This window comes from Chiroxiphia lanceolata, chromosome 17 (assembly GCF_009829145.1).
Source record: "Chiroxiphia lanceolata isolate bChiLan1 chromosome 17, bChiLan1.pri, whole genome shotgun sequence".
Lineage (NCBI taxonomy): Eukaryota > Metazoa > Chordata > Aves > Passeriformes > Pipridae > Chiroxiphia > Chiroxiphia lanceolata.
Genome location: NC_045653.1, coordinates 9426632 through 9454253, shown reverse-complemented (window position 1 = coordinate 9454253; position 27622 = coordinate 9426632). Strand labels below are relative to the sequence as shown.

Sequence of the window (27622 nt, the reverse complement as noted above, 5' to 3'; positions counted from 1 at the left end):
GTCCCAAAAAGGGGACAGTGCCATGATGTGCCGTGACTGCAGTAGGGTCCGTGTGCTTGTGTCCTCCTCGCACTGTGGCATGTTGCTTTGGGAGCAGTGAGCCGAGCGGCTGCGCTTGGGCTGGCAGTGCGGGCGGTGGAGGTAATTGAAGGTGTGCTCTGCTTCTCTCCTCTTTCTCTCTCCCACCAGCCCAAGGTAGTGGTGACTCTCAATGTGACCTCCCCCGACCTCTTCCGCCTCGTCTTCCGCTACGTCAGCCGGGGGCCCGCCAGTGTGGAAGGGAGGGTCTCGGTCGTTGAGGAAGGAAAGTTTAATGTTTGTGGCAACTGTAAGTGCATTTTTCACTTCTGGACTAACTCAGAGCATCCCACGCTGCGACACTGCTCCTCTGCCCCTTCTCCTGCCCCAGGTGTGCCCGTCCCAGGTGTGCCCATCCCAAGTGTGCCCGTCCCAGGTGGCCGGCCAGAGCCGTGCCATGGGATGGCGAGGGAGGGGGAAGAGAGGCAGGCAGGTAGATAGGTAGGCAGGTGGGTCAGGCCCTCCCACAGAGCGGGTGGGCTGTCAGGAGCTGGCCCCCAGTGACGTGTGCCCCATGTGCTCTTTTGCTTTTTGCAGAATAAAATCAGAGTCACTGTAGACGTGAAGGAGGCAGAGCTCTATCTGTTCCATGTCATCCTGAGGTATATTAATTCAGGAGGGGCCACTGTGTATGGCAAAATTACAGCTTATCAGCCACGAAGGAGAGGTAAGGATCCCAGACTGCTCTGCTCCCCTGCGCCATCGCCACCTCCTCCCCATCCCAGGCAACCTCCTGCATCATCCTTTCCAGAAGACGCTTCCATATGGCTTTACCCATTAGTCCTGCCCTTCCAATTGAAAGGCTGATTTGAATTTGCAGCCCCCTTTATCTAACAAAGCAGCAGCAGCAGCCCTGGTGCTGCACACTGAGGACTGAGATCAGCCAGGCTTGTGGGAGATAAGACTATTGTACAATTCTGTACAATCTTTCCAGCATGGGACAAAATCACCCCAATGCCCCAAGCAGAATTGAGCTGAATTTCCACAAAACCAGAAAGAGCCAAGTGATGGGAAGTGGATCCAAACTTTGGCAGCTGGATGTGGTTTTATTTAGCAGATGCCCTGATGTGGCAGTCGTGCCCTTACTGTGCACATCTCCCAAACTAGGCTGAAGGCTTCACACATGGTGTGGGGTTTGGAAGTGGAGTGGAATTGTGCATGTTATACAGGCATTGCACTCTGGTGCAGCATCTTATCAAGCCGTGAGCTGCTGGAGAAGAAGAGACATCAAAAGATGTATGAACAAGCCTAGAAGCCTGGAGAACAAATATTCTGGGAAACAATATGAGCAAGACTGCATGGGGACAGACCTGAGGCTGTGCGGGTGCCCTGATGGGTGGTTGATTTTACCCCCTTGAGTGCCAGAGCCACATCGTCCTGCTGAAGCTCTTCCTCCAGGCCATACATGCACAGCACAAGGCTGTCAACAGCAAACACCCAGTTTATCAGTGTGTGAAGTTCTCTCCTCTGTCTTGAATTGACATAGAAGGTGTTCTGCCTTTGATGTGATATGCAAAGTTTGAAATGCCAAGATACTATTTTTCTGCTTTTTATTTTTATGACCAGTCATATTGCGCAGTAGAAAGACAAGAGAAGCATGAGCCATGGTCGTGCTTTAGGATCCCACCAAAGGTCAGGAAGTATTTAATCTGTCCTATCTAGCAGCAGAGCTCATTTGCCTTATAATGTGCTTCACGCCATGTGCAGAAGCAACACTTCATTTTTCTAGTGCTGAAGACAAACAACCAGACTGGCTCACCAACCACAGGATCCGGGAGGGCAGCATCCCTGGGAGGCTCCAGAAATGCTCAGCCACCCTCTACCTGAGTGGAATAGGCTTCACATGGTCAAGGACAAGCAACCTGGAAAGAAGTAAAGTCGGAAGATGTGGCTTGAAAAAAGGGAAGCTTTTTCCAAGCGTAGGAATTGCAGTCAATACTGGTTTCTCCCACCCCACCTCCAGAAGCCACCTCAATTTGAGCTACATATCTCTCAAAGGGATCTGAAACTTCAACTTGTCAAGAAATTTACCCCATTGCCTGTTCAGGGAAATCTCTTCATTCCTTGCATCCTCACCTCTCCTTTCCCATCTGGGAAAGCAAGGGCTCAGCCTCAGCTGATGCCGGGCATGTCACAGAGCTGGCACACATGGGGAAGGATTACCCATCCCAGCAGTAGCACAAGCCCTTGCTTTAGCTTCTGGTCCTCTGCTTTGTGCCTTGATGTCCACGTACCACACCAGGATAGTCAGTGTCACATTCCCCACTCCTCCTTCATCCCATCTGCTCACCGTGCAGCCGTTCTCGGTGAATCCCTCTCATCTGTGCTCTCCAGAACGCTCCTGAGACTGCTGGGCAGGCAGACAGGCTGCTTCTACCTACTGTATCATTGTTGCATCCAACTTTAATGAATTCAGAGGTTGTGGGACTGTCAGCTGAGCCAAGGAGCTGTTCAACAGCAGCAGGATCAAGCCTTAAACCCTTTCTGTCCTGTCAGTTAAAATCAATGTCTAAATCTCAGTGCAGAGTTTGTGGCTGGCGAGAAGGAAGACACGAGCACAGCTTGGGGGTCTGAGAGTTTACCAGAAGATAAGTATCTTGCCTGTGGAGCTGGAGTCAGAATATCCCTAAGGAAAAATGCATCTGGGCAATTCTTTTTATCTGTCTCACAATAAGTTCCTCACAGATGAGTTCCTTCCTTTTCTAGCTGGCAAAATACTCATTGGCATGTAATACTCCATGCTTTGCAGTCTGGGGATGCAGAGCACGCTGTGAGAGCTCTGGATTGGCATTAAAGATTGCAGTGATTTTATTTTTTTTCTCCCATTAAGCTACTGAGCAGGTTCAGAGTGGATGTGTCTGTTCCAGGACAGTGTGGAATTGGGGTGCATCTGCTCTGGCAGCGCTGAGAGAGTGGGAGCCCGGAACTCCCAGCTGCACCACAGAGCTGCTTCCCTGAGCAGAGCTGCCCATGTGGAGCCCCAGGTTTTCCATTCCAGTCCCTTCACAGCCTCTCATCCCTCCCACTCCAGGTACAGAGCAGACCAAGCAGATTGTCTTTGCTCCCAGCACGGAGCCAGCCTTTGTCACCGTCCCCCAGAACAGCTTTGGGGAGCCCTTCGTACTCAACCCCAGCACCTGGTCTCTGGTTGTTGAAGCAGAGGGTGTGCTGCTGGTAAGGACCTGTGCTCCATCCACCATGGGGGCTTCAGCAGCTCCCTGGGGACAAAGTGTCCCAAACATAACAACTCTCCTATTTCTCCTCTTAGGACTATCTGGTTTTGCTACCCAGCTCATACTACGAAGCACCAATCCTGCAGCTAAAGGTCACAGAGCCATGTACCTACCAACCATCCCCTGAACAAGCCACCCAGAAGTAAGAATCTCCACATCTTTGTGCTGTGGGGGATCTACTCAGCTCCTCTTGGCCCAGGGTTAATGAATATACAGTCCATACTCTGTGAGGGTCTGGATACAGTAAAACTACTTAGTAGAGCACTTTGCTGGGATTATAGAGCTTGTGGAACCTGCACTGGCCCAGAAAGCCAACCCACAGAGCTCCTCATCCATGGCACAGGCAGTTTGTGTGTTCTCATGGACCCTGGAGGGCCAGCTCACCCAGTAAAACCATAGCCTGCCTCCCTGCTAGGCAGGATTCCCAGTGCCAGGTTGTGTGTCGGTCAGCAGCCCTGGAAAATGGCTGCAGTGGTAGACTGGTAGTGCTTGGAGCATCTCAGTGCATCTGCTTGCCCAGAACCTCTGTCCCTGTTGGAAAGAAGGCTAGTCGGTCTCTGGACACCACTTGTCCCCTCCACTATAGTAATGGTCCCCAGGATAAAGCACAATGCAGGGGGAGAAAGTTTTTATTGTTACTGCCCTCACTAATCCCATAATACCCAGTCTCTTGCTCCCCACTAACCAGAGGTGCTCCTTGGCTCTCCTGATAGACCAAAGCCTTTTGCAAACCTGGCTGGGACCAGGCTGTGTGGGTGCTCTCGACTCTTACAATCTTGTTGTAACATTTGTACTTTGTAATTTTTTTCTGTATGTTTTCAGCTGCCTCCTGTATCGGTACCTGTCCGTGGACGGCTTCCCTGCTGTGTCAGGGGTGGATGCCGTGTGCAGGCTGGACAACCGGCTCCCCAGGTTGTGTCCCACGGAGCAGCTCACCCCCTCCCACCCACGGATGGCCACCTGCAGTGGCAGTGATGTGAGTGGCACTTGTGTTTCATCCCTCACACGGGCACTGCAGCGCTCACCCCTCTGCCCCCACTCTGTGGTGCTTTACCTGCGCCTGGGCAGGCTACCAGAAAGATTTTACACCCACATACACCCCACTGTTGCCCCATCAGCCTTGCAGCTGTGTGCTTGCATGCCCTGCTCAAGGCACCCAAAAACAGTCTCCCATGTAAAGGGCTTGCAAGGACTTGGTGAGAGTTGTCCCATTGTCCCCTCAGGTACAGAGGAGGTTTGTAGCATCTTGCCCACACTCCCTGCGGGGAGTGGGACTGAAGACCCTCCCTTAGGTCATCCCTCTGTCCTCCAGGTGGAAGTCCAGCTATCCCTGCCTGTTGCCCAGCCTGGGAAGTACGTGCTGGTGGTGGAGTATGCCAACACCAACGCCCTGCAGACAGTGGGCATTGCCGTGAGCTCACCACACTCAACCATGCAGCAGGGCACGTTCACCTTCTACCCCTGCGTCTACAGGTATGTTCACCTCTGAGAGGGAGAAAGGGCACAGTCCTCCTGTGCCATGGCAAGGATATCTCCCCCCTGAGTGGAACTTTTTCTGGTTTATCACATGAACAGAGTAATGCCTCAGCTGGACACAGATTTTAGTGGCTGGCCATCCACTGGAATTGTGTTCTTGTGCCAGCATAGTCCTCTAATGCCTCTGCCAGGAGCTAATCTGTTGCATCCATTTACAGCTGGATACACTGGTAGGGGCCTTGACTTAGGGAATGACCTACAGGCAGGTTTAATGGAGACAGGTCAAACCCTGTCTGACTTCAGACTGCAACCTTTGCAGTAGGAAACAAATGTTTGAGGTGTCCTTGGGAAACTTCACTCATGACTTGCCAGAAAAAACATCAAAAGGAACATTGTGTAAATCCCTTCAGGACATATAGCTGGCAAGATAAGAAATGGGTCATGACCCTGCTCAAGGCTGGCTTCAAGAACTGTGTTTCTGTTGCAGTTTCCTTTGTCGAGGGATTGCTGTGGATTCCCAGAGCCGTATGGCAACTTTTGAACTTACCTCGGAGGCCACCATTCGGTTCACCTCTGATCTGGCTGACTTCTTCCTGGTAAGGCTCCCAGCAAGGGCAGCACTGTCAACAGGTTGCAAGGAGTGGTACCCAGCCTCTAGAACGATTTTCTAGTACTGTTTGAACTGGATACTAGATCTTAGCCTGTGTCATGACCAGTCCAAGGTGGAGAACATGGTCAATGGGGTGTTTTGAAGTAGATCATGGGACTGGAATTGGGGAGAAAATGGGGAGAAGCAGCTGCTCTTGCAGAGGGAGCTCTGCAGCTCTGGGGCAGTGCCTCTTTTTATATTGAGTGCATTCACAGTAGCTCAGCTAAGGATAGAAGAGCTCCTAAATGCATTAGGAAGAAGGGGCAATGAACAAAGATGTGACCTGCCATGCATTAGCTGAAGTGTCTGATGAGTGCTTAGTTGGTCAGCTTGGTGGGCACAGGAACTGCCAGAGGCTGTCACATAAGCAAGTGTCTCTCTCTCTCTCACGTGTGGCAGCACAAGGTGTACCTCATCCCTGCTGCACAGTTCACCATGGAGCTCATCGAGCCGAAGGTGCATTGCATCAGCGTCCATGGCACGTTCTCCTCGAACAGGTACGAGTCTCAGGTCCCTCATGGTTTTAGCACGAATGTGGCTGTTCAAAAAACTATTACTTCTCTTACTTCCCTCGGATTTGGAGCCATTTAAGTTCTTGACACAACAGAAAGAAGTCTCTGGCTGAGGTGAAGCTCCTTGCCTGTGTCCACTGAGCAGGCAGAAATGGAATATGGACTGGGAGTCAGGCTGCTGGCCCTTTATCTGAGCACCATGCTGCCTCCTGGGGCAGACACTCAGGTGTTATCCCAAATAGGCATTCCTCTGCTTGCTCTCATACAGCAAGACACTCGCTGTATCCAGATTTTTGACACTGCTTTGAATAAATGTTTGCAGAGGAATTAGCCTGTGCCAGATCCTGCTGAGCCCATGTCTCAGAGCCCCAGAGGTCCTAGCAAGCTCTCCCTCTGCAGGCATGCTTTGTAATCCACCAGGAGTTACAGGGTGTACTTCTGCCAGGACCACAGAACCTCTTTCTGTGTCAGAGATCTTTAAATCTTATTTTCTCCTTATTTTGCAGCAGCTCCTGTGTCCCCTCAAGGTTCCTGAAGCTCTCTCAGTCAATCATTTTGGAGGGGGCCCAGGCTCTGCCCATTGCCCCTGACGTCCCCCTGGCTCAGGCTGTCCATGTGGTTCCATCTGGGGTCCCGGTGCAGCCTGCTCCTCGTCCTCCCACAGCGATGGACCCCACTGCAGAGCTCATCCTCCTGCAGTCCCCACAGGTAGTCAGTGTGGGTTGGGCTGATTTGCTGGTGCTGTGACAGTGGACCAGTGGGACAGGGAGAAGTTTTCCTTATCTACTGAGTAGCTTATCAATGAGCATTTTCAGAATTGAATATGGACTTTAAACTTGTCCCTGAGCCTGTAATTCCCATGGACTCGCCTGAGTTAGCTCCATCCAACCCTGCTTGGTTCTCTGGGATCCCAGGAAAAGCTTTGCAGGTGGCATTAGTAGAGGGGGGAGTGTGGAGACATGTAAGGGGTTTGATTCACCAAATTCTCAAGACCTGACAGTTGTGCAATAAGAGCACGAATTTGTGCAATAATTAAAAAATACCCCAGCTGTGAGTACAGGCATCAGACGTGGATTTTTGTCTCTGTTCTCCCGTTTTGGGTCAGGCTGCAGTGGTGTTCAACAGCAGGATCCAGACCCTGGGACGCTACGCTTTCATCCTGCACTACTACCAGCCCAACCATCCCACCTTCCCTGTGGAAGTGCTGATCAACGGGGGGCGCATCTGGCAAGGTGAGAAGAGCGAGGACCCGGGGGAGCTGCTGAAAGCTTTTCATGCCAGAGAATAATTTCGGGTTCTTTGGGGATCGCAAAGATGAAGGAAGACTTGCTCATCCCTTCCAAACTGGGAGGTGTGATAGGGGGTCCAAGAGAAATGTGGGACCAATACATTTGTTGTCTTTCCAGGTCAGACCAACGCGAATTTTTGCCCACATGGCTACGGGTGCCGGAGCCTGGTAGTTTCTGAGGACCAGATTGTCCTGGATGTCACCGATAATGATCTGACTGTGGTTGTTCGAGTGCCAGAGGGCAAGCAGCTGTGGCTGGTGAGCCTCTCTCCAGGGAGCTCCCAGGGCATGCTGGACCAGGCTTCAGCAGGGCTGGAGTTTTTCCTTGGATTTTTGTCACTGTGTGACCGCAGGAATGTTTCCCACTGTCACTCATTCTCTGAACTACCCTAGAAAGCTGCAATTTCTAACCTTAGTGGTTAGTGGCTTGTAAGGCCTTACTCTTGCCCTAGCAGTATTTTAGACCTGCATAGTATTTTTTATCCAGACAGGTCTCATCATGGGGGCAGGTAGCCCTTGTTATCCTCAGGTAGCAGGATGAGAATGACCAAAATTTGGATAAATGGCTAAAAGACAGAGTTGGAACCCAGGTGCCTTCATGTCTAGAGATTTAAGATGGCAGTGATGCCAGCAACTCCCTCCCTGCTGAGGCACAACCAGTGCTGCCCTTTGAGGTGTTCTGCCTGTTTTTACTCCAGTGAGTTCGGGGCACTCCTCACATGGAGCATTAGATTAGATGGATCATGATGGACAGACCCCAATAGAGGGGTGACCCCTGGTCTTTGCAGTGCTTGGGTGCTTTGTGTCCAGCAAGGGATGAGAAGTTGAGGGTGCATTTGGACTTTGGAGTCATTTTGGGTGGTTGTCTGCCTGTCTCAGCTGAGAGCCTGGCTCACCCAGCTTGCCCTTGCTTTGCAGGATTACATCCTTGTGGTGCCTGAGGACAGTTACAGCTCTCAGTACCTGCAGGAGGAACCCCTGGACAAGTCCTATGATTTTATCAGCAGCTGTGGCATCAACAGCTTCTACATCAAGTGAGACCCTTGGCTTTGGGTACCCTCTCTGCTGTCTGCAGCCTGCATCCTCCTCAGGGAGCAAAACCACATTCCCTTCATGTGGGGCAGGGGAGGGGGCTGGTTAAGGCTTTCCTTATCTATTGTCCAAATGTGGGTATTTAGGGGATCTCCATGTCACAGGGCTCTCCCACCCTCTAACTCAGTACCTGCTGCTGCAGGAGATCCTGCTGGATTCTGGGGTGGTGGGGAGGCTGTGGGGAGATGTGCAGCCCGGTGACTCCTCCTGCCTTCCCCTGCAGCCCCAGCACGTCGTCGAGGTTCTGCCGCGACTCTGCCATCTCCCTGTCCCTGTTCTACAACAACGGGGCCCAGCCGTGCCGGTGCCACGAGGCCGGGGCTCGGAGCAGCCAGTGCGAGCCCTTCGGTGGGCAGTGTCCCTGCAAGTCCAACGTCATCGGCCGGGAGTGCTCCCGCTGTGCCACTGGATACTGGGGCTTCCCCAACTGCAGGCGTGAGTTGTCCCATCTCCCGCCCTGCTTTCCCAACTCTTGCTGGTTTGCCTCTTACAGAGCTGAAGGCTGTTTTGGGAAATGGCTGTGTCCTCCAGCCCTGTAATGGCTCCACCTCGTACAGACAGCCCAGCTGCCCTCAGAGCAGTTGAGCTCTGCATCCGTTCCCCACGCTCTCCTTGGGTTTCTGGGTCCTGCTCCACCAAACCCAGCCCTTTTCTGCCCCTTCCAGCCTGCGACTGCGGGACACGTCTCTGCGATGAAGTGACAGGGCAGTGCATCTGCCCTCCTCACACCCTGAAGCCAGAGTGTGTTGTCTGTGAGCCCCAAACCTTTGGCTGCCACCCCCTCATCGGCTGCGAGGACTGCAACTGCTCCCGGCCCGGCGTGCAGGAGCTGACAGAGCCAGGCTGCGACGTGGACAGCGGGCAGTGCAGGTGAGGGAGCCTTGTCCCGGCAATGGGGACATCTGGCAGCACCCCTGGTCCCCGCTGGAGGGATGGGACACATCGACAGGCTGCAGGGAGGAAACATGCAGAATGGGGGTAACTCTGAAAGCTCCTCACACAGCACAACAGAGGTTCTAACACTGCGGCTCTTGTGTCCACCCAGGTGCAAGCCCAACATCATCGGGCGACAGTGTGACCTCTGTGCCCCTGGCTACTACCACTACCCCGAGTGCCGGCGCTGTGACTGCCACCAGGCTGGCACCGAGGCGAGCACGTGTGACCCGGTCACAGGGCAGTGTCACTGCAAGGTTAGTCCCTCGATGCCTTCATGTGGTGCCTTTCTCCTCTGCTCCACTCTCCTGCTCTGGCTAGCATTTGGGAGGGCTGTGGGTACCTGGTGTGCCAGAGGGAGCAGGGATGGAGGAGGAAAGTGTCTGTGTGCCTGAGGTACAGCCAGCCTGCCCCATGGGGTGGTGGGTTGAGAGCACCCTGAAAAGCTCTTATCTCTCCATTTTTCCTGGCCATGAAGGCTCACTCCTTGTGCTCTCACTGAGGAGACAGCCAGTCTGGCTCCACCCCAGTGTCAGAGCCCATTGCAGGCAAGGCTGTCAGCCCTGTTGACTTCTTCTGCTCCTGCATGGCAGCAGAGTAAATCAGGCTGCTGCTGAGCTGCCTGCTCCAGCCTCCTTAAAGGGTGCTTTCTCTCAGGGAATTTTCTGTTTAATGGGTGCTTTGCAAGCAGACCTGTTCAGGGACTGCTTTATTGTCTTTCAGCATCAGGTCATTGTGCTTTAATCACTCACACAACCATCCCTGTCCTCTTGAGAAGCTGCTGACCCTGTTGAGCTTTGCTTGTCTTCCAGGAAAATGTGGAGGGCCTGAGGTGTGACCAGTGCCGCCTGGGGACATTTTCTTTGGATGCCACCAACCCCAAGGGCTGCACCAAGTGTTTCTGCTTCGGTGCGACCGATCGCTGCCGTAGTGCGGAAAAGCACCGTGCTGAGGTGAGAGGGGCCAGGGGCCACAGAGCCTGCAGGTCAGGTGTGCTCCATGGGCTCCCTGCTGCCCTTGAGTCTGTCCTGCATTAATCGTACCCCTCTGGAAGTTGCCCTGTGAGGAGGGTTATCTTTGTCGCTCTGTGCCCACGTCCCACTTTCAACCTCTTTTCCTTGTCTTTGGGGTCTGTCATGGCGTGGGGGGACTGTGCTGGGTGGGAAGCAGGGGTGATGCTCAGCTTTCCAGTGACTTCATCAGTACATGTGAGGTGTGAGCCCTTTCCACTGCTCTGGGACTTGCTCTTCACCTGAATACTTTCTGTAACTCCACTAGAAGATCCACAGTTGCTCTTCCCCCACAGTTTGTCGACATGAACAGCGGGTGGCTCTTGTTGAGCAGCGACCGCCACGAAGTGCCAACCACTCTGAGCCTGAGAGAGCAGCTCATCACTGCTGACCTCAAGAACCTCCCAGATGCCTACCAGGAGCTCTACTGGGTTGCACCCAGCTCCTACCTTGGGGACCAGGTAAGAGGCCAGTGGTGACTGGACCACCCTGACCCCACCAACACGTATGCCAGCAGCATTCCCTCTGACATGCAGGTATTGCTCACGCTCCAGTTGAGCACTGACATCTCTCTCTTGTCTCAGTGGTGTGGACTTGCAGCAACATTTGCCTCTCCCTCAGGTTTCCTCCTATGGTGGGCACCTGCGCTATGAGCTGCACTCCAACCCACGGAGGGGTGACGTGTTCATTCCCATGGAATCCCGTCCGGACGTGATCCTGAAGGTGCAGCCCGAGAAATTCCCTGGTGCCCCCTGCTACTGGAGGAGCAGGATGAGGTGATGACTGACTCCTTCTTTGCTTTTCCCAGGGAAACCAGATGAGCATCATGTTTCTGGAAGGCACTTATCCATCCCCAGGGGAGGTGCATGAAGGCCGACTGCAGCTGGTGGAGGTGAGTTTGCATGCTCCACGTGCTCAGATGCTACTGGAAGATCAAGAACAGCATGTAGACAGAGGGGCGACTGCTTTGACCTCAGCATTTTATGTGCTGCCTGTTGGCAGCAGAACTGCCTGTGAAGAACCAGGGCTGTTTCACCTGTGCAAAGGGGAGAGATCCCAGCAGCAGGGAAGTGGAGGCTGGGCTGGATGTTCAGGTGCCTGTGCTTCCTGCCAGTAATGCCAAGTCTTCTCCCATCAGGGTAACTTCAGGCACACAGAGACACACAACCCTGTGTCCAGAGAGGAGCTCATGATGGTGCTGGCAAACCTGGAACAGCTGCAGATCCGGGCGCTCTTCTCCCAGCTCTCTTCTTCCGTGTCCCTGCGCCGCGTGGTCCTGGAGACGGCAACAGACACAGCTACAGGCATCCGTGCCAGCAATGTGGAGCTGTGCTTTTGCCCAGCTAACTACCAGGGAGACTCCTGCCAGGTAAGGGGGAAAGTAGGCATGCTGTTCCAGTCAGATGGGAGTCAAAACAGTCACGGTTTGGGTCTCAACAACCCCTCATGCTTGGTGTGAGTGGCAGCTGTGGGGTTTGGATGCCTGTGCAAAGCAGTGGTGCCAGGGCACCAGCTTCTGAGCTGACTCCTGAAGGCTTTAGTTGAAGTTGCAGCTGGGGTAGTTCCAAAGGAAGGAACATCTCCCAGGCTCTTCTCCCACCTCTACAGTGCACCTGGGAGATGTTAAATAGCTGCATCTGCCTGGAAGAGCATGATGGAGAAATCATTCAAGGTTGCAGACCAAAATTATGTGCCTTCAATACCTTGGAATAGGTCCTTCTGTCTGGCCAATTATCTCCTGGTGATGAGGAGCAGGAAGGAGCTACACTGAAAAATCTTCATCGTTGCTTTTAATCTCTTCTCCATCAGTACAACCCTGTGGGAATTTTGTCATGGAAATTAAATCAGTTTCTTTGCTTTTCCCAAAAGTATCAAGTTGTTTTTTGGATCTCTGACTTTTTCTGTCTCCTCAGGAATGCGCTCCAGGTTACTACAGGGACACCAAGGGGCTCTTTCTGGGAAAATGCATCCCCTGCCACTGCAATGGCCACTCAGATCAGTGCCTGCCAGGCTCTGGGATATGCCTTGTAAGTAAACAGTGAAGCAGCAGGATATTTTGGAGTTATGAGGTCTTCACATACTAACTGAGCTGGCAGGACGGTGCCTGAATCAGAGCATTAGCTGCATGTGCCATTTAAGGGATGGTCCTGCTCAGGGTCAGTGTAGGGTGCAAGGCAGTTCTGGGAAAGAGGCATCCTAGTGGGGAATTCTTAGTGCAGTCCACCGCTTCTTGCTGTCAGTGCTGAGCCTGAAGCTTGCCTTTTCCTTGCAGAACTGCCAGCACAACACAGAAGGAGACCACTGTGAGCGATGCAAGAATGGCTACATGGGCAACCCCTCTGCCCAAGAGCCCCTGCAGTGTGTTGGGTGTCCGTGCCCTCTTTCAGTTGCCTCCAACAAGTAAGCACCCTTGGATGGGATTCCCTGCCTGGCCTCACTGTTTAACCACTGGGAACCACGCTGTGCTCCACTGGGGCACTGGCTTGGCAATGGCAGGTCTCCCAATGCCAGCCAGTGTCCCTGGCTCCAAACCATGTCCATGGCCTCTTACCTGGGGTCCAAACGGCCCACAATGAGTGATCAGCTCCCTTGGCACCATGTCAGGTGTAACTGCAACCTCCCTGTGTACCCCTTATCGTTTCAGTTTTGCTGTTGGCTGTGTCAACAAGGGCTCCAACATGCAGTGCCTCTGCAAGCCTGGCTACACTGGACCCAGCTGTGAGCGGTAAGGGTGGTGGCACCTGCGTTTGTGGAGCCTCAGACACACTAATCCTGTGCAGCCACTGCTGTGGCAGAGGAAAAGTTGTCCTGCTAAGGACTACAGTGGAAATGGTTGACTCTGCCCCCATATGCTTTGTTCTGGCAGCATTTCCTTCAGTCCTTTCCAACCTGAAAATGCCCTATTGCTGTGTTCACTGCTGAAATACTGTGTTACTGTGGGTGTATGACTTAGCTGTGCTTTGCCTTAACTTACAGTCTGTGATAAAGGTACCGTGAGGCAAAACACAAAGTGCTGAGCTCCCCGAGGGCTGCAGCAGTTACAGGTGTTGGATGCTCACACTGTTACAACTGTGCAACTCCAGCGCTACGCAAGATGAGCTTCGGGATCCCCTGATGCCCTCGCTCTGTTTTAACTTGCTGTGTTTCTCCAGGTGTGCCCCAGGATACTATGGCAATCCCTTGGTGATCGGCAGCTCGTGCCAGCCCTGCGACTGCAGCGGGAACACGGATCCCAACATGCTGTTCAGCAGCTGTGACTCCCTGACGGGCGCCTGCTCGGGGTGCATGCACCACACGGCCGGCGCGCACTGCGAGGTCTGCGCCCCCGGCTACTACGGGGACGCCGTGGTAGCCAAGAACTGCACACGTGAGTTCTTGCTGCCTTGTGGGGTGGGCAGCAAGCACAGGGGGAAGGGGAGCTTGGGCAGACTGACTGTGGATGTGCTTAGCGCCTTAGCCAGGCTGTGCGTTGTCCCAGTGAGTCACGTGCTTGGGTGCGCGCATTGCAGCATCCTAGACAATAATAAGGAGGTTGACGTGGTGATGTTAGGTCGTAGGTTGGACTTGATGATTTCAGAGGTCTTTTCCAACCTAATTGATTCTGTAATCCCGTGGGAAAAAAAATCTGCCCTCAGCATCATGACTCCCAATCCACCCCCGAATGCAAAACTGCACCCAGGCTGGAAGGGTCTTGCCATGGAGCAGCTACTGCAGCAGTGATGCTGATGCTCCCTCTGGAGCATGGGCTTGCACAGCCCATTCCCAGCACTGCTTCTCTCCCTCAGAGGAGCAGCAACCCTAGTGCAGCTCACAAAAGTGGGCTGCCCTGGCAGGTGTCATGGGAATAATTTGTGAGGAACAAATCCAAGAGGAGAGAGGCTCTGTCTTGCTCTGACTGTGATAAATAAGGGGGAAATAGGATTCCTTGTTGGGAATAAGTTTTGTGAGAGGCTGACAGGATCTTTAGTGTAATACTGGGTATATTTTTCCCTGACAGAGTGCAACTGTTCACCTTGTGGGACTGACTCCTGCCACCCACGAACTGGCCAGTGCTTCTGCAAGACTGGAGTGACAGGCCTGCACTGTGACCGCTGTGAGGTGAGGGTCGCCTGTACACTGGGATGGTGCCTGTCCTGGGGACAGGGGTGAGGGGCAGCCCCAGTGTATCATCCCCAGGCTGGTAGCCATCTGGTGAAGTTTGGATTTGCATGAGCTGCCCATAGGCGAAAGCCTATTAAAGATCTGTCAGCAAGTGGTGGAGGCAGCGTTCCACTGCAGCGAGGGCAGGAATGTGGTATCCTTTGGGAAACTGCAGTAAACCCCATTTTCCTGAATGCATCCAGCATGAGAACTGTGGGGCAAGGGCGGGTTTGCAGGGCAGTGCTGTGGTGTGTCTGGGTTCTTACTGCAGCTCCACATCTTTAACCATGTTGCTATGAGTTTCGTGGTGGTCAAAACACACCGAGAAAGCAAGGCTGAGGTCCCCCATCACTGGCCCCGGGAGGGAGGCACTCATGCCCTCTTGCTGAACAGGGCACCCTCTGTCCTGCTTTTCCCTAGGAGGGATACTACGGCTTCGAGGGATGCTCAGGCTGCCAGAGGTGTGACTGTGACGTGGGTGCTGTGGGGAGCAGCTGCCACGAGCAGAGTGGGCAGTGCAGCTGCCTGCCCGGCGTCAGCGGCTCCCGCTGCCAGCAGTGTGCCCCAGGATACTGGGGCTTCAGCCAGAGCGGCTGCACAAGTGAGTGTGGGGTCCCAGCGTGGGGGAGTGGGACGGGGCTTTGGTGGCACGTGTGCTTGTCCAGTTGTCGAAGGTGGAAAACAACTGGCTGCTGTCGGAGGACCTGGGTTGTGCAAGGAAACCCTCGGCAGCGGCATGTGGATAAACACAGCTGGAATAAACACAAAATGATGCCAAGGGCCTTTCCCTGTTATTTGACTCTGCAGAGTGTGAGTGCAGAGGGGGCTCCTGCGACCCACGCACCGGGGAGTGCACGTGCTCCAACGGGCTGACGGGGAAGCAGTGCGACGTCTGCATGCACGAGTACGAGATCCCCGTGGCCAACAGCCCCGACGGAGTGAGGTGTGAAGGTCTGTATCCTGCAGTCCTGGGGAAGGAGGTGAGGGAAGCCTGGGAAAGGACCTGTGCTGACCGCTCTGTTCCCCTGGCAGTGTGTGACAGCTGTGTCCTGCTCCTGCTGGAGGACCTGCAGAGCATCGAGATGTCCTTCCCCTCCATCCGCGGCCAGCTGGTCAACCTCAACGCCAGCTCCATCGCCTGGGCTCGCCTCCACGGCCTCAACAGCACAATAGTGGCCATTGCTGTACGTGGAAGGTTCAACATCACTTTGTGCTCATGTTCCCTGACCTGTTGGCCTGATTTTGTCTTTTTTCTTTTTTTTTTTTTCCAGAACCAGCTCCGGGAGTCCCACAGAGCCATGAGCAGGATCAGGCAAAGGGCTGACGAGCTGGAGGATGAGAACATGGACCTCACACAGGACCTGAATGCACTGCAGCACAAAGTAGGGTATTCCTTTGCCAGAACACAAGTCCCTCCTTTTACCAAAATGAAGGCTGCGAGGAGCCCAGTTCAGGCTGGTTGGATCTCCTGCCCAGCCAGCACTAAACTTTAGTATCACATTCTCCAGCTTAGGTGCTCAAGCTGGGTTACCTGCATTCCTCCCTTGGGGAGCTGTTAAACATGGTGTGATATTGGTGGTTGTTTCTTGATTTACTACTTTCTTTTGAGGTGGCTCTACTTTAAGCAGTAAAACTAGATTCAATCAAATGTCATTTATAGAAGGAGCATACAAGGAAGGAACATAAAACATCTGGGTTCACCATGGATGCAGTCTATATGCAGTCTATATACAGTCTAAAACCAAGCAAAATTTGCTTTAATTTGATTTGATTTGTAAGCTACTTGCCTGTAATCTAAGAGAGAGGGAAAAATCTCTACTTGATGACATACTTCCCCAGACAGCTGCACAGACAGACTGCCCCTGTGTGTACATACATCTGTGCTCCAAACAGCCAGGCTGCAGCCCTGACATCCTGGTCAGGACCCAGCTGGGCCAGGATCCAGGCTCTGGGGCTTTTCCTCTGCTAACAGCACAGAACAGTGCTGTCCTCTGTAGTCTTGGGATTGTTTCAGCATCCAGAGTCTTTGCACTGGAGCTGCATTTACTGCTTGTGCTTCTCTGAAGGTGCTAAATGAGACCACCACTAAATGCATGGCAGGAGAGCAGCACAGGGCAGGCTGTTCTGGTTCATGAACCTCAAGAGCTGCACATTCCCAAGCCTTGTGTGCCCTTTGGGAGCAGCTTTCCCGCTGATCACATGATTTTCCTGACAGATCACATAAAACATCATCTCATTCTTCAGCTAAGCCCATGTTTTTGTTGTAGATGACCATGACTCACAGAGAAGCGATCCGTGTTGATCAGAACACGAAGGAGACCCACCAGAGGGGGGAACAGCTCCTGCTGCACATCCAAAGCATCCAGAGGGGCATTGCAGGTCTGTGAAGAAGGGTCTTCACTTTGTTTTTTTTTCCTGTGGTATGCCATGCTGTTGGTTTCAACCACCACTAAGTGCTTCATCACTTAGGAAGAGCCTTGGAGAGAACAAGGGGAAATAAAAATGAAATTAAGATCCCTGCATAATTCCTGCTTTTACTCTGATCAGGTTTTTGTGGATCTCAGCTGCTTGGCTAAGCATAGTCTTTGGAAAAAACACATTAAACTTGCACAAATGTTATTCAAATGCATAAAATGGGGACAATCTGCACTACAGCTTTAGGAGAGATTTAGCAAAACAGAGTGGCTGGATCTGGGAAAGAAGGTAGAGCCACAGAACAGTGCTTTGGATGTAGAGGAGGTAAAGCCACAGAACAGTGCTTTGGATGTAGAGGAGGTAAAGCCACAGAACAGTGCTTTGGATGTAGCACATGTAACTGGTAGTGGTAGTTTCTACCTTCTGGCCAAGGAGGCAGAAATGTGGGGCAGTGTCTTGGGTGATCTCAAACAATTGTGGTTTCTAAGTACTGCATGAAAGCTTGTTCTTTGTGAGGGTGGTGTAAGAGGGGAAAGATCCCAGGGAATTATGAAGGACCTAACTTGACCGATGCTAACGGGGAATCTGGATTTCTCTGCAGACCTGGTGAGGCAGATGACCAGATTTGGGGCAGCAAACACCAGCACCACCTCCACCGAGGAGTTCCGTCAGAAGATGGCCGAGGTGGAAAGCATGCTGAGGGAGATGAGGGAGCGCAGCCTGGGCAGCCAGGAGGAGCTGGCAAAGCGTGAGCACGAGGAGGCTCAGAAGTGTGAGTCCAGCTCGGTGTCATGGGACAGGGCTGCATAGATCCTGCTGGGTGTGGCCATTTATGGTTTGGAGCCCATGAGGACACTACTCGTTGTGGTCATGTTTAGAGAGTGCTGTTAATAACCAGGCACCCCCAAAAAAATTTTACAGGAGTTTCGGAGTCTCCTGTGGCGCTGCAATGGAGTCATTTGTTATTTCTTTTCTGAATTTCAAAGCAGAACTAACTGGGCAGTTCTGTTTGGTGACCAAAAATGACAACACTTAGAACCAGGAGTCAGCGTTATTATGTGATGTATTCACATTACATGTGGCTGTGAATAAGTCACATCGTTTTTCTTCATATTTGCTATCCCAGGAGAGGGGTTCAGTGTAATAACCAGCAGCCTGCACCACAGTAGCTCCACTGTCCTGAGGGCATCCTTGCAGGAGTGAGGGCACTGAGCCCAGCTGCATAACCAGGCACGGTGGCACTGTGGGAATTGAATGCTTCTGATTAACAGGCCCTGGCAAAACGTAACTCAGCAGCTGAAAGCTGGAATTATAAACTGGCTATTGTTGGAAATAAGTAATTTTTTACAGGGGAAGTAATCGAACACTGTGACAGGCCTCAGATGGGGTTTCTCCATCATCTGAAGCCTTTCAGGCATAGCTGTGCATCTTCCTGACAGAGATCCCGTCTCTCTCACCAGCACTGGGAGGAGGGAGGGAGAGAAGATGGTCACTTCTGGCCTTGATACCTGCCAAGAGAGACCAAAACCAGGCTTTAAGGCAGCCAAGCACAGAAAGAGCCTGTTAACACAGGAGGATGAATTAGCAACAGTTCTCATCTCCTCCATCCCATCCCCAGTGCTGCATCGGGTGAGGAGTGAGCTGCACGCCCGCTGGCAGTCCAACCAGGACCTGGTGAGCAGCATCCAGGACCGGCTGGCACAGCACAGCTCCCAGCTGATGGACCTGCGTGATGCCCTCAACGAGGCTGTGAACAAAACCAGACAGACAGAGGACTTGAACAGCCTGAACCGAAACAACCTGGAGGAGAGCCAGGTAACACCTTTACTGAGTAGTCCTGGCCATACAGTTAGGGGTTGGGGGGGCTATCCCAGCCCTGCTGGTGCCTAACCTTGGGTCTATGTGTCTAGCAAAAGAACCAGGAACTCCAAAAGCAGCATGGGCTGGTGCAGGAGACCCTGCGGATGGCCAAGGATACCCTGGGCCAGGTCTCCGACTTCCTACAGAAGATGGAGCAAGCAAAGGAGGTGAGCAGCAGAGGTACTTTGGCATGGGCAGAGGGCGGGGGGTGGCAGCCCTCAGGACTGACGTGTGTCCTTGCAGGCCTATGAGAAGCTGGCAGCACTGCTGGATGGGGCAAAGCTGCCCCTGACTGAGCGGGTCAAGAAATTCTCCCCAGCCAGCAGCAAGATCCCCATCGTGGAGCAGGCAGAGGAGCATGCCCGGCTCCTGGATGAGCTTGCAAGGAACCTGTCCAGGTGAGGCACCAGTCCTGACCCTCACTAGTCAAACCATCTCCTACCAGAGCTGCAGCCCCACACCGTGTCAGGGGAACAGTGGGGTGTCACCTCTAAAGCTTTATCCTGGAGCACGTGTATTGAGGATCCCAAAGGCATTTGTCTGTGGGGGCATGGGCAAGAGCCTGAGCATTTTCCATGGATTTGATGGCTTCATCTTCCAACATAGCATTATCCAGGGCACAAACCAGGATGGCTTTATCCAACGGGCGATCGATGCCTCCAATGCCTACGCCAGCATCATTGAAGCTGTGAAGAAAGCAGAGCGAGCAGCCCACGATGCTGACGAGGCAGCCAGTGAGGCCTTGATGGTATGTGCTGTGGGGAGCAAAAACCAAACTCCCTCAACAAACTCCCTTCCCTCTGGCACTTGGGGACTTTGTTCTGTGCCACAGAGCAGCACCTCTGCCACAGCTGGGGCCCAACTTGATATTGGAGTCTCCCCATCTCACCCCACTGCAGTTGTCTGAATGAGCATTTTGTGCACAATCAGAGCCAGAGCCTTGAATTCCTCTTCAGAGTCCCATGTTTGTTTCACAGAATGTCATGTCAGAAAATCTTGGGGCCGTCTCCAAAGTGCTGAAAAGGAACAGCAGCAGCCTGGAGGAGGCTGTGAGGAGAGAGCAGACAAAACTTAATGGAGGTGAGACGGGCTCCTTTCAGGATGTGATGTCCTTTGGGCCGGACCAAGCTCCCAACACAAAACATGTGCATTTCTTTAATTGCAGCTATTAAAGGCACTCTGCAGACAGCAAAGGACAAGCTGGCTGACCTCCGTGTGAGGAAGGAGCAGCTCCTGACCCAGCTCCAGTCTGTGCAGGACATGCTGGGCAGGGACCAAGGTTTGTTCTGGGGTGGCTGGACTGATTCTCTCTGCTCCCTTCCTCGTGCCCAGACTGTGACCCAAGGGTACCTTCTCCCTGCTCCTGGCCATCCCAGAGATATTTCTCCTCTCTTTCCAGAGGACACAAAGGAGGCAATCCAGAATGCTAAAGCAGCTGCTGCTGAGGCCAACGAAACAGCTGCAAGAGTGGAAGATACCCTGAGCACCATGAAGAAGAACCTGGATGAGTGGAAAGACCAGTACGGAGGCCTTCGAAATGAAGACCTGAACCAGGCAGTCCAGGATGCCAGGAAATCTGGTGAGTGCTGAGCCTGCTGGGCTGCCAGGGCTGAGTCTGACATGGGTTTCAAGCTGCCTGAGCTTCTTATTTCCCTTCCTCACTAACCTCCAAAACTCCTGGCTCCTTTCCAATCCCAGTGTCCAGCCTGGAAAGCACCATCCCACTGCTGCTGGAGAAGCTGAACAGCCTGGAGAACAGGAGGAACAAAAACGCCACCGTGTCAGAGAACATCGTGCGGATCCGGCAGCTCATCACGCAGGCGAGGAATGCTGCCAGCAAGGTGGGCTCAAGGGGATGGAGGACTTACCTGAGAGTAGCATGCAAATGGGAGGGTATCTAGGAGAGCTCTGGGGCCACCAGGAAGGGTCCCTTTCTCGTGGGACGACTCCAGAAGGTGCTTTGTCTTGGTAGAGCCGGCACTGACCAGACAGACAGCAGCAGCAGCAATGAGTTCAGTGCCACAGGGCTGGATTTCTTTACCTGCAGGTGAAAGTCCCCATGAAGTTCAATGGCAGCTCAGGGGTTCAGGTCCGGATGCCCAGCAACCTGCAGGATTTGGCAGCCTACACATCCCTCAAATTCTACATCCAAAACCCTGAGCCCAAGAGCCAGCAGGACGAGACAGAGGAGGGGCGGTTCGTGTTGTACCTGGGCAGCCGGGAGGTGAGATGGGGCCCTGCGGGCGGGTGGAGGGAGCTCATGTTGACAACATCAGAGGGGGATCACACCTCGACTTCAGCCCCTCACCTGCTCCCTGAATGTCTTTGGGGGGAACATAAACAGCCCTTGGATGCAGCCATCAGCCTGGCTGCGAGTGCTTGGGAATTGGAATGGGGGTGTTTGTCCAGTGCAGCCTTGGAGTGTTAGGGAGAGGTCCTGCCTGTCCCAAATGCAAACATATGGCTCTGTCTCTTCCTGTGTTCAGGCCACAGGAGACTACCTGGGCATTGTGCTCAAGGACCGCAGAGTGCAGTGGATCTACAAGCTGGGCGATGAGGAACCAGCCTCCCTGAGTGTCGACGAGGATATTGGAGAGCAATTTGCCACCATCAGCATCAATAGGTAGGAAGGAGACTGTTGAGACACATCCCAGGAAAGCACAGCAGGAGACTGCCCCTGCAGCAGATGTGCTGTGCCTAAGCCTGGACAGGCCCTTGGGCTTGTAGAGGTGCTGTGAACTCCACCATCCAGTCATCCCTAAATGACTAACACTGAAACACCTCTGAAAAACTAGCAGGGAGATGTTGTCTTACCAATTCACGGAGGGTGTGGGGGTATCTGCAGAAGAGGAAAGATGAAGCTCATCATGGAGGGTCCATTCACTCATGGCAGTGCTGGTAGCATGAATGCTGGCCCCTTTCAGTGTACTGCCATGGTGCTCCCCAGTGGAAGACGCACCCTTTTCTGGTAGAGCTGTGCGGGGTGGGCCTTTGCTCAGGGAGGGCAGAGTTGGCTCCTCGTTGGGGATCTCCCCTTGTCCTGACCATTGCTCCCTGCTGTAGGATCCTGCAGTATGGGCACATGTCAGTGATCGTGGAGAGGCAGACGGTGCACGAGACCAAGGGAGACAGCGTGGCCAAGGGGGAGCAGGGGCTGCTCAACCTCGACCCGCGCAACGTGGTCTTCTACGTGGGAGGCTACCCCTCCAGCTTCACGGTGAGTCAGCAGGGAGAGGGGGGCTTGGCTTTTAGGAGACATCAACGATGCCTTTGGAGATTCCTGGGGGGGAGAAAAGCCCACTTGATTACATGAGGAAACCAGGATCAAACTTGTTGGGTTTCATTCCCAGCCTCCTCCCGCTTTGCGCTATCCCAACTACCGGGGGTGCCTGGAGCTGGACACTCTGAACGAGGAGGTGGTGAGCCTGTACAACTTCCAGCGCACCTTCGAGCTGGACACCACTGCTGAGAAACCCTGTGCAAGGTGGGGCACCGCACCCAGGCCGGGAGCAGCTCTGCTCCATGGCACTTACCCTGACCCTCAGCTGCTCCAGAGCATGGAAGTGATGTGGCATTGATGCCTACGGCCTCTTCCTGTTGTCTCAGGTCCAAGTCCACAGGAGATCCCTGGCTGACTGATGGTTCCTACTTTGATGGCACCGGTTACGCAGAGATCAAGTTTGAGAGCCAGTTTGGCACAACCAAGCGCTTTGAGCAGGAGATCCGTGTGGTCTCCTACAATGGCATCATCTTTTTCCTGGAGAACCAGGCATGTACTTGCTCTCCTTGGGAGCCTTAACCCTTCAGTGGGTGGGCTGGGACAATTCCAGGCCTGCTTGCAGGCATTCCCAGTTCAGGACACTGGGGAGAGGGGGGCTCTGGAGGTCTCAGGGCTGCTTGGAGAGGATTTCTACACTGTTGGGAAAAGCCACCGTGAGAGGGCTGAACCCAAACCTCACAGCAGTCACTCATCTGGTTCTGGAGGGGCTCCCCAGAATTCAGAGAGCACCCATGCGCAGGCCCTCCAAGCTGGGCCAGAGTTCACTGGTGCAGGAGCATTTCCAGCTTGCAGTGTTATCCCTGTACCCCTGCAGATAAATCCCAAATAACTGTACCCATAGTGTGTCAGGGCACTGGCAGTGAGACCTGCTCCCACTAGTGCTAAAGGGCAGGTGGGCTCGGTGCCACAACTGCATCCTGGATACCAGGACATGGGGCTGAGTGTCCATCCTGCCTCCCCCCAGGGTCAGTTCCTGTGTCTGGCCATCCGGGATGGGAAGCTGGTGCTTTACTACGACTTCAGTTCTGGCCTGGAGATGGCAAAACCCAGCAACTCCTCCTCCCTCACCATCAGCAGCACCACAAACAAAGCGGTAAGAGGGGACACTGCCTGCCAGGCTTGCTGGGAGGGGGAGAGCTCCTCATCTATGGTGGGGAGGCACATGGACCCTTGTTTTTGTTGGGGGGGAAGGGCTGCAAGAAGTTCTTTGTCTGAAGCCATAAACTAGACACCGTGTGCTGCCCTCAGTGATGGATATAATTGGCCCAAATTGATGAATCATTTCTCTCCTCCGTCTGCAGATCCAGATTTTCCTCCTCAAAATGAATAACAAGAAACGCATCCTGGTGCGGCTGGAGCGCCTCACCATCTTCGTGGTGGAGCAGGAGAACTCCCTGGAGAACGCTGTCTCCTACTACCTGGGTGGTGTTCCCCCAGCTGTGCTGCCCCCCAGGTGGGTCCAGACCATGGTGGGGTGGGATATTCAGCATATTCCCCTCCCTAGTCTCTGCTAGTAGCCCTGGCCCTTTCTCAGCTACATCCAGGGCTGTTGGGGCCCTGCTTAAGCTCTGGAGGAAGATTTTCTCTCCCTGTCCATTATTCTGAGCATTTGAGGATGGGACATCTCCATCTCTGGTGTGGGATGAGGTATCACCAAGTCCTCCTTTGCTGTGCTGGGGACTTAGGAGCAGCCTTGTGCCTGAGGCACTGGAGATACCCATGACCATCACAGCTCTTTCCCAGACAATTTGTCTGAAGAGCTGCAGGGTCATATCCTGCCCAGGGCTGAGTCCTGCCTGGGGCTGTCCTCATAACACTGCTTTCTTCTCCGGCAGCTTGAAAGCGCTTTTCCCCACGGGTGGGCCCATCCGGGGCTGCATGAAGGGCTTGAAGGCTCTCGGCAAATACGTCGACCTGAAGCGCATGAGCACCGTCGGCGTGAGCTACGGCTGCACCTCGGACCTCCTGGTAAGCACAGGAGGCAGCCTGGCCATGCTGAGGAAAGGGTCTGTCAGGGAAGGGGAGCACGGGAGCCCCAGGACAGGCCCCATCTCCCCTCATTCACACAGAAACAGGGATAAAACCCCCAGGTCCTCAGCATGGAGGGGTCATGGTGAGGTGCTCTGTGTGGTTGGCCATAGGACCAGCCAGGCCCAGTGAGGACCACAGTGCCTCAGTCATCTCCCAACACCCCAGCAGCGCCAGGGCCAGGCTCCCACCTTGCCTCTGTGATGTCCCTCACAGGTTGCCCGCTCAGTCAGTGTCCATGGCCACGGCTACCTGACCCTGGCTCTGAAGGATGTGCCGGGGCTGCGGGACTTCTACAGCGGCTTCAGCTTCCGGACAAGCCAGCGCGAGGGGCTGCTCTACCACCACACCACCCAGGTGGGCACCTGCAGGACCCCTGGGTACCCCAGCAGTGGGGCTGCTGGTGATGGTGCTGTTTCCCCTTGGGGGAATTTTGGTGGGGCCAGGGGGTGACTGAAGTGAGATCTGCACCCTGAGCTCCTGGGGGGCAGTGGGGAAATGGGCCCTTCCTTGGGCTGCTGAGCAGCAATGGGGTGATGCTTTCTGCAGGAGGGGACGTGCCAGGTGTCCCTCCAGAGGGGCCAGCTGGCCTTGAACCTGCTGGGAACCGAAGTCACCACTGACAGTGCCTATGCAGATGACAGGGCCCACTACGTGGCCTTCTACAGCGATGCCCGTGGGTACGTGTCCTGGTGTCCTGTGGGGGCTGGGGTGCCAATGGCCACAGGGACCTGCTGAGCCCCCACTGCTCGTCCCTCCCCCAGGGTCCGGCTGTACGTGGACGACGAGCTGCAGGACACAGCGACAGGCCCTGGGCCCAGCCGGCGGCAGCGGCGCCAGGAGGGGCGGCAGCTCTTCCAGCTCGGGGGTTCAGCAGATCCGGGTGCCCTCAGCAACCTCACCGGCTGCATCGGGAATGTCTTCGTCAAACGGTGAGCAGCTCTGTGCCACTTCAGAGAGCAGGGCTCAGCCCCATCCCACCTCCTCACTGCTCTAGTGACAAGGACCTCTTCTCCCCGAGTGTAGGGTGTCAGAGCCACAGATGGTAGTGGACCTTCAGCAGAACGTGGAGAGCATCAATGTCACCATGAGCTGTCTCTGGGGTGAACAGCCACAGCAGCTCAGAGTGACTCCGAAGAAGGACAGGAGGAAACCCAAGGTACCAGCTGCTGCCAGAACTCCCCATATCCTCATCCTCCTCACATACCACTGCTGAGCACCTCTGCTGGCACCTGCTCCCCTCACCCCATTCCTTGGTGTGCGTTGTGTAGGTGCCAGGCAAGCCTGCCCCCAAGGGTCGCCGCCACGACCAGGACGGGCTCTGCCAGCTGCACCCCCAGCCTCGTGCAGCCAGGGGCACCTTCCGCTTTGGGGGGGCCCCGAGCAGTCGCTGGGAGTTTGATGAGATCCCAGTCTCCTTTGGGTGGAGGTGAGCCTTGCCCCATGCCCACCCCACACGAGCTTGGCCCTGCTGACCATGGCTTGGAGAGCAGGTGTTGGAGAACCGGGTGCTCCCATTATCCCCTGTCCCTGCAGGTCCCATTTCTCCCTGGAGGTGAAGCTGAACTCTTCCAGTGGGTTGCTGTTCTACGTGGCGGGTGAGAGGGGCTCCTTCATGGCTCTCTTTGTCTCCAACGGGCGCTTTGTCTTCCTGGTGGACGTGGGCAGGCGCCGGCTGCGGATCCGCAGCAGGGACAAGTACCGGGACCGGCGGTGGCACACGGTGAGCAGGGGTCGGGGCTTAGCGGGACCTCTTCAAACCACATCACTACCCCCTGTGCCAGGAGCCCCTGCAGGGGTTGGCTCACTACAGCCCTGCTCTGGTAGTCGCTTCCTGATACCACATGGGACACCTGCAGTCCCATTCGAGCAGAGGAGAGAGCAAAAACACAGCCAGGCTGAACCTCTGAGCTGAGCCTTCCTGTCACTGGGCACATCCCTGGGGCTCCTCCTAACCTGGAAAGTTGCCAGTCCTGGCACTCACCTTTGGTTCTTGCAGGTCTTCTTCAGCAGAGACCAGAGCCGGGCCCAGCTGGTCATCGATGGGCTGCGAGCCCAGGATGCTGCAGTGGCCACCACAGGGCTCTTTGTGGCCCAGACTCCCTTGTATGTGGGAGGGGTCCCAGCTGGAAAAGCCAAAGCTCACATACCGGTAAGGGCTTGGCACTCCCATGGCATCGCCTTGTGCCTCCCAGGTTTTTCCCCCTCTGTGCTCAATCCAGTGGCCTCTCTCCACAGGCTGCATTGGCCTTCAGCTTTGATGGCTGCCTGAGGAACCCACAGCTGGATGGGAGGCCCCTCGGTCCCCCCTCACGCACCTTTGGGGTGACTCCCTGCTATGAGGGCGCACTGGAGAGCGGGGTCTTCTTCGCTGTGGATGGCGGGTCCATCAGCCTAGGTACCAACAGCAGCCTGGGCTGCCTCCCACAGCCTTGGGACTGGGTGGAACATATCCTGGGGGAATCCCCTTGTCCCTCTCCTCACCAGTGGCATTTCTCTTCCAGCTAATGCGGTGGTGACTGAGCAGGACTTGGAGGTGACACTGGAGGTGCGTCCCCGCAGCACCTCTGGCCTCATCTTCCACATTGGCACAAGGAGAAGCCACTATCTCCTGCTGTACATGGAGGAGACCAAGGTAGTGGGAGGGTGCCTTCCCCACAGGTTTTCAGAAGGAGGCATCCTGTAGCCTGTCCCGCTCTGCTCACTGGGCTCTGCCGGGTTTGTCTCACTCAGGTCACTGTGAGAGCAAATGCTGGGGCTGACGAGTTCTCGGCGTCGGTGACATGCCCCTCTCTCTGTGACGGGCAGTGGCACACTGTCGCAGGTGAGGTGACAGCTACTGCTTGGCTCTGGGACCCTGCCCCACTCCTGCTTAGCCTACACCTCCTGGGGAAGCCCAGGGCCCTTCCTCGGGTATTTAAACCCCAGCCCCACCTGTATGCATTTAATTTGGGAGATTGTAGCTGCCATTAAGTAATTTCTTGATTAATAAAAGTCCTTGCCTGATCTTAGTGCTGTCAGATCTGGGGGGCAGGAAAGACAGTGTTTTTCCAGGTCCTGGAGCAGCTGGTGAGGACAAGGATGTCCCTGTGGGACTGGCTCCATCCAGGACTGTCATGTCCTGCTGAAAGTGGAAGCCCAACTTGCTTTGATGTTGAGTGGGTCCAGGGGGCTCAAAGCCTACAGCTGGGAGCAGGGATTGCAGCCATGAATGTAGCTGGCATTGAGCAAGTGCTGAGGTTTTGCATCAAGCTCTTTTTGAGGCTCAGGATCATTAGTTTTGTTCTGCTCCAGCACTGGACTGAGCTGGAGGGTGGAGATGGATGTGCTCCCTGGGTAAGGAAGCAACACTGACTGTTGTTTTCTTTTGAAGTTACCAAATGGAAAAACATAATCCAAATTGATGTGGACACAGAAGGCAACCACACAGTGGGACCCAGCCAGCGTCCTGCACCCAGCACAAGGGCGACCTTCTCCATGGGAGGGCTGCCAGGTGAGTTGGGAGAGGCGTGCTCCAGAACGAAATACCCCAAAGCCAAGCGAGATACTCTTCCTGGTGCAAAGAAGAGGTACTTAATCCCCTGCCCTGTTATGAGCCAGACTAATGCCTGCTTTTCCTTATTCAATC

The 27622-nt window shown here is 54.4% G+C and overlaps 1 protein-coding gene across 3 annotated transcripts in view; it reads left to right on the top strand.

Moving 5' to 3' along the window:
* LAMA5 (laminin subunit alpha 5) overlaps window positions 1–27622 on the top strand; it is an 88792-nt gene that overhangs the window by 59747 nt on the left and 1423 nt on the right. Inside the window, exons 23-79 of one of the 3 annotated variants that reach the window (XM_032704786.1) lie at window positions 616–745; window positions 3110–3252; window positions 3347–3453; window positions 4134–4287; window positions 4624–4784; window positions 5275–5383; window positions 5836–5933; window positions 6455–6656; window positions 7054–7180; window positions 7355–7494; window positions 8155–8270; window positions 8552–8763; window positions 8994–9198; window positions 9374–9518; window positions 10074–10214; window positions 10568–10732; window positions 10893–10994; window positions 11080–11163; window positions 11410–11640; window positions 12185–12298; window positions 12544–12671; window positions 12916–12996; window positions 13424–13638; window positions 14269–14369; window positions 14832–15012; window positions 15219–15362; window positions 15444–15595; window positions 15683–15793; window positions 16679–16790; window positions 17428–17598; window positions 18445–18641; window positions 18737–18853; window positions 18930–19084; window positions 19293–19434; window positions 19664–19766; window positions 19852–19965; window positions 20086–20265; window positions 20385–20527; window positions 20734–20910; window positions 21173–21309; window positions 21750–21903; window positions 22037–22170; window positions 22293–22455; window positions 22931–23059; window positions 23268–23419; window positions 23802–23934; window positions 24211–24351; window positions 24544–24674; window positions 24759–24926; window positions 25021–25153; window positions 25266–25423; window positions 25531–25717; window positions 25994–26146; window positions 26233–26392; window positions 26499–26629; window positions 26728–26818; window positions 27368–27487. In XM_032704786.1, coding sequence (XP_032560677.1) covers window positions 616–745; window positions 3110–3252; window positions 3347–3453; window positions 4134–4287; window positions 4624–4784; window positions 5275–5383; window positions 5836–5933; window positions 6455–6656; window positions 7054–7180; window positions 7355–7494; window positions 8155–8270; window positions 8552–8763; window positions 8994–9198; window positions 9374–9518; window positions 10074–10214; window positions 10568–10732; window positions 10893–10994; window positions 11080–11163; window positions 11410–11640; window positions 12185–12298; window positions 12544–12671; window positions 12916–12996; window positions 13424–13638; window positions 14269–14369; window positions 14832–15012; window positions 15219–15362; window positions 15444–15595; window positions 15683–15793; window positions 16679–16790; window positions 17428–17598; window positions 18445–18641; window positions 18737–18853; window positions 18930–19084; window positions 19293–19434; window positions 19664–19766; window positions 19852–19965; window positions 20086–20265; window positions 20385–20527; window positions 20734–20910; window positions 21173–21309; window positions 21750–21903; window positions 22037–22170; window positions 22293–22455; window positions 22931–23059; window positions 23268–23419; window positions 23802–23934; window positions 24211–24351; window positions 24544–24674; window positions 24759–24926; window positions 25021–25153; window positions 25266–25423; window positions 25531–25717; window positions 25994–26146; window positions 26233–26392; window positions 26499–26629; window positions 26728–26818; window positions 27368–27487 — 8185 coding nt within the window. Of the gene's footprint in view, window positions 1–189; window positions 329–615; window positions 746–3109; window positions 3253–3346; window positions 3454–4133; window positions 4288–4623; window positions 4785–5274; window positions 5384–5835; window positions 5934–6454; window positions 6657–7053; window positions 7181–7354; window positions 7495–8154; window positions 8271–8551; window positions 8764–8993; window positions 9199–9373; window positions 9519–10073; window positions 10215–10567; window positions 10733–10892; window positions 10995–11079; window positions 11164–11409; window positions 11641–12184; window positions 12299–12543; window positions 12672–12915; window positions 12997–13423; window positions 13639–14268; window positions 14370–14831; window positions 15013–15218; window positions 15363–15443; window positions 15596–15682; window positions 15794–16678; window positions 16791–17427; window positions 17599–18444; window positions 18642–18736; window positions 18854–18929; window positions 19085–19292; window positions 19435–19663; window positions 19767–19851; window positions 19966–20085; window positions 20266–20384; window positions 20528–20733; window positions 20911–21172; window positions 21310–21749; window positions 21904–22036; window positions 22171–22292; window positions 22456–22930; window positions 23060–23267; window positions 23420–23801; window positions 23935–24210; window positions 24352–24543; window positions 24675–24758; window positions 24927–25020; window positions 25154–25265; window positions 25424–25530; window positions 25718–25993; window positions 26147–26232; window positions 26393–26498; window positions 26630–26727; window positions 26819–27367; window positions 27488–27622 lie in introns of all 3 variants that reach the window. The other 2 variants (XM_032704785.1, XM_032704783.1) reach the window with 2 other exon arrangements.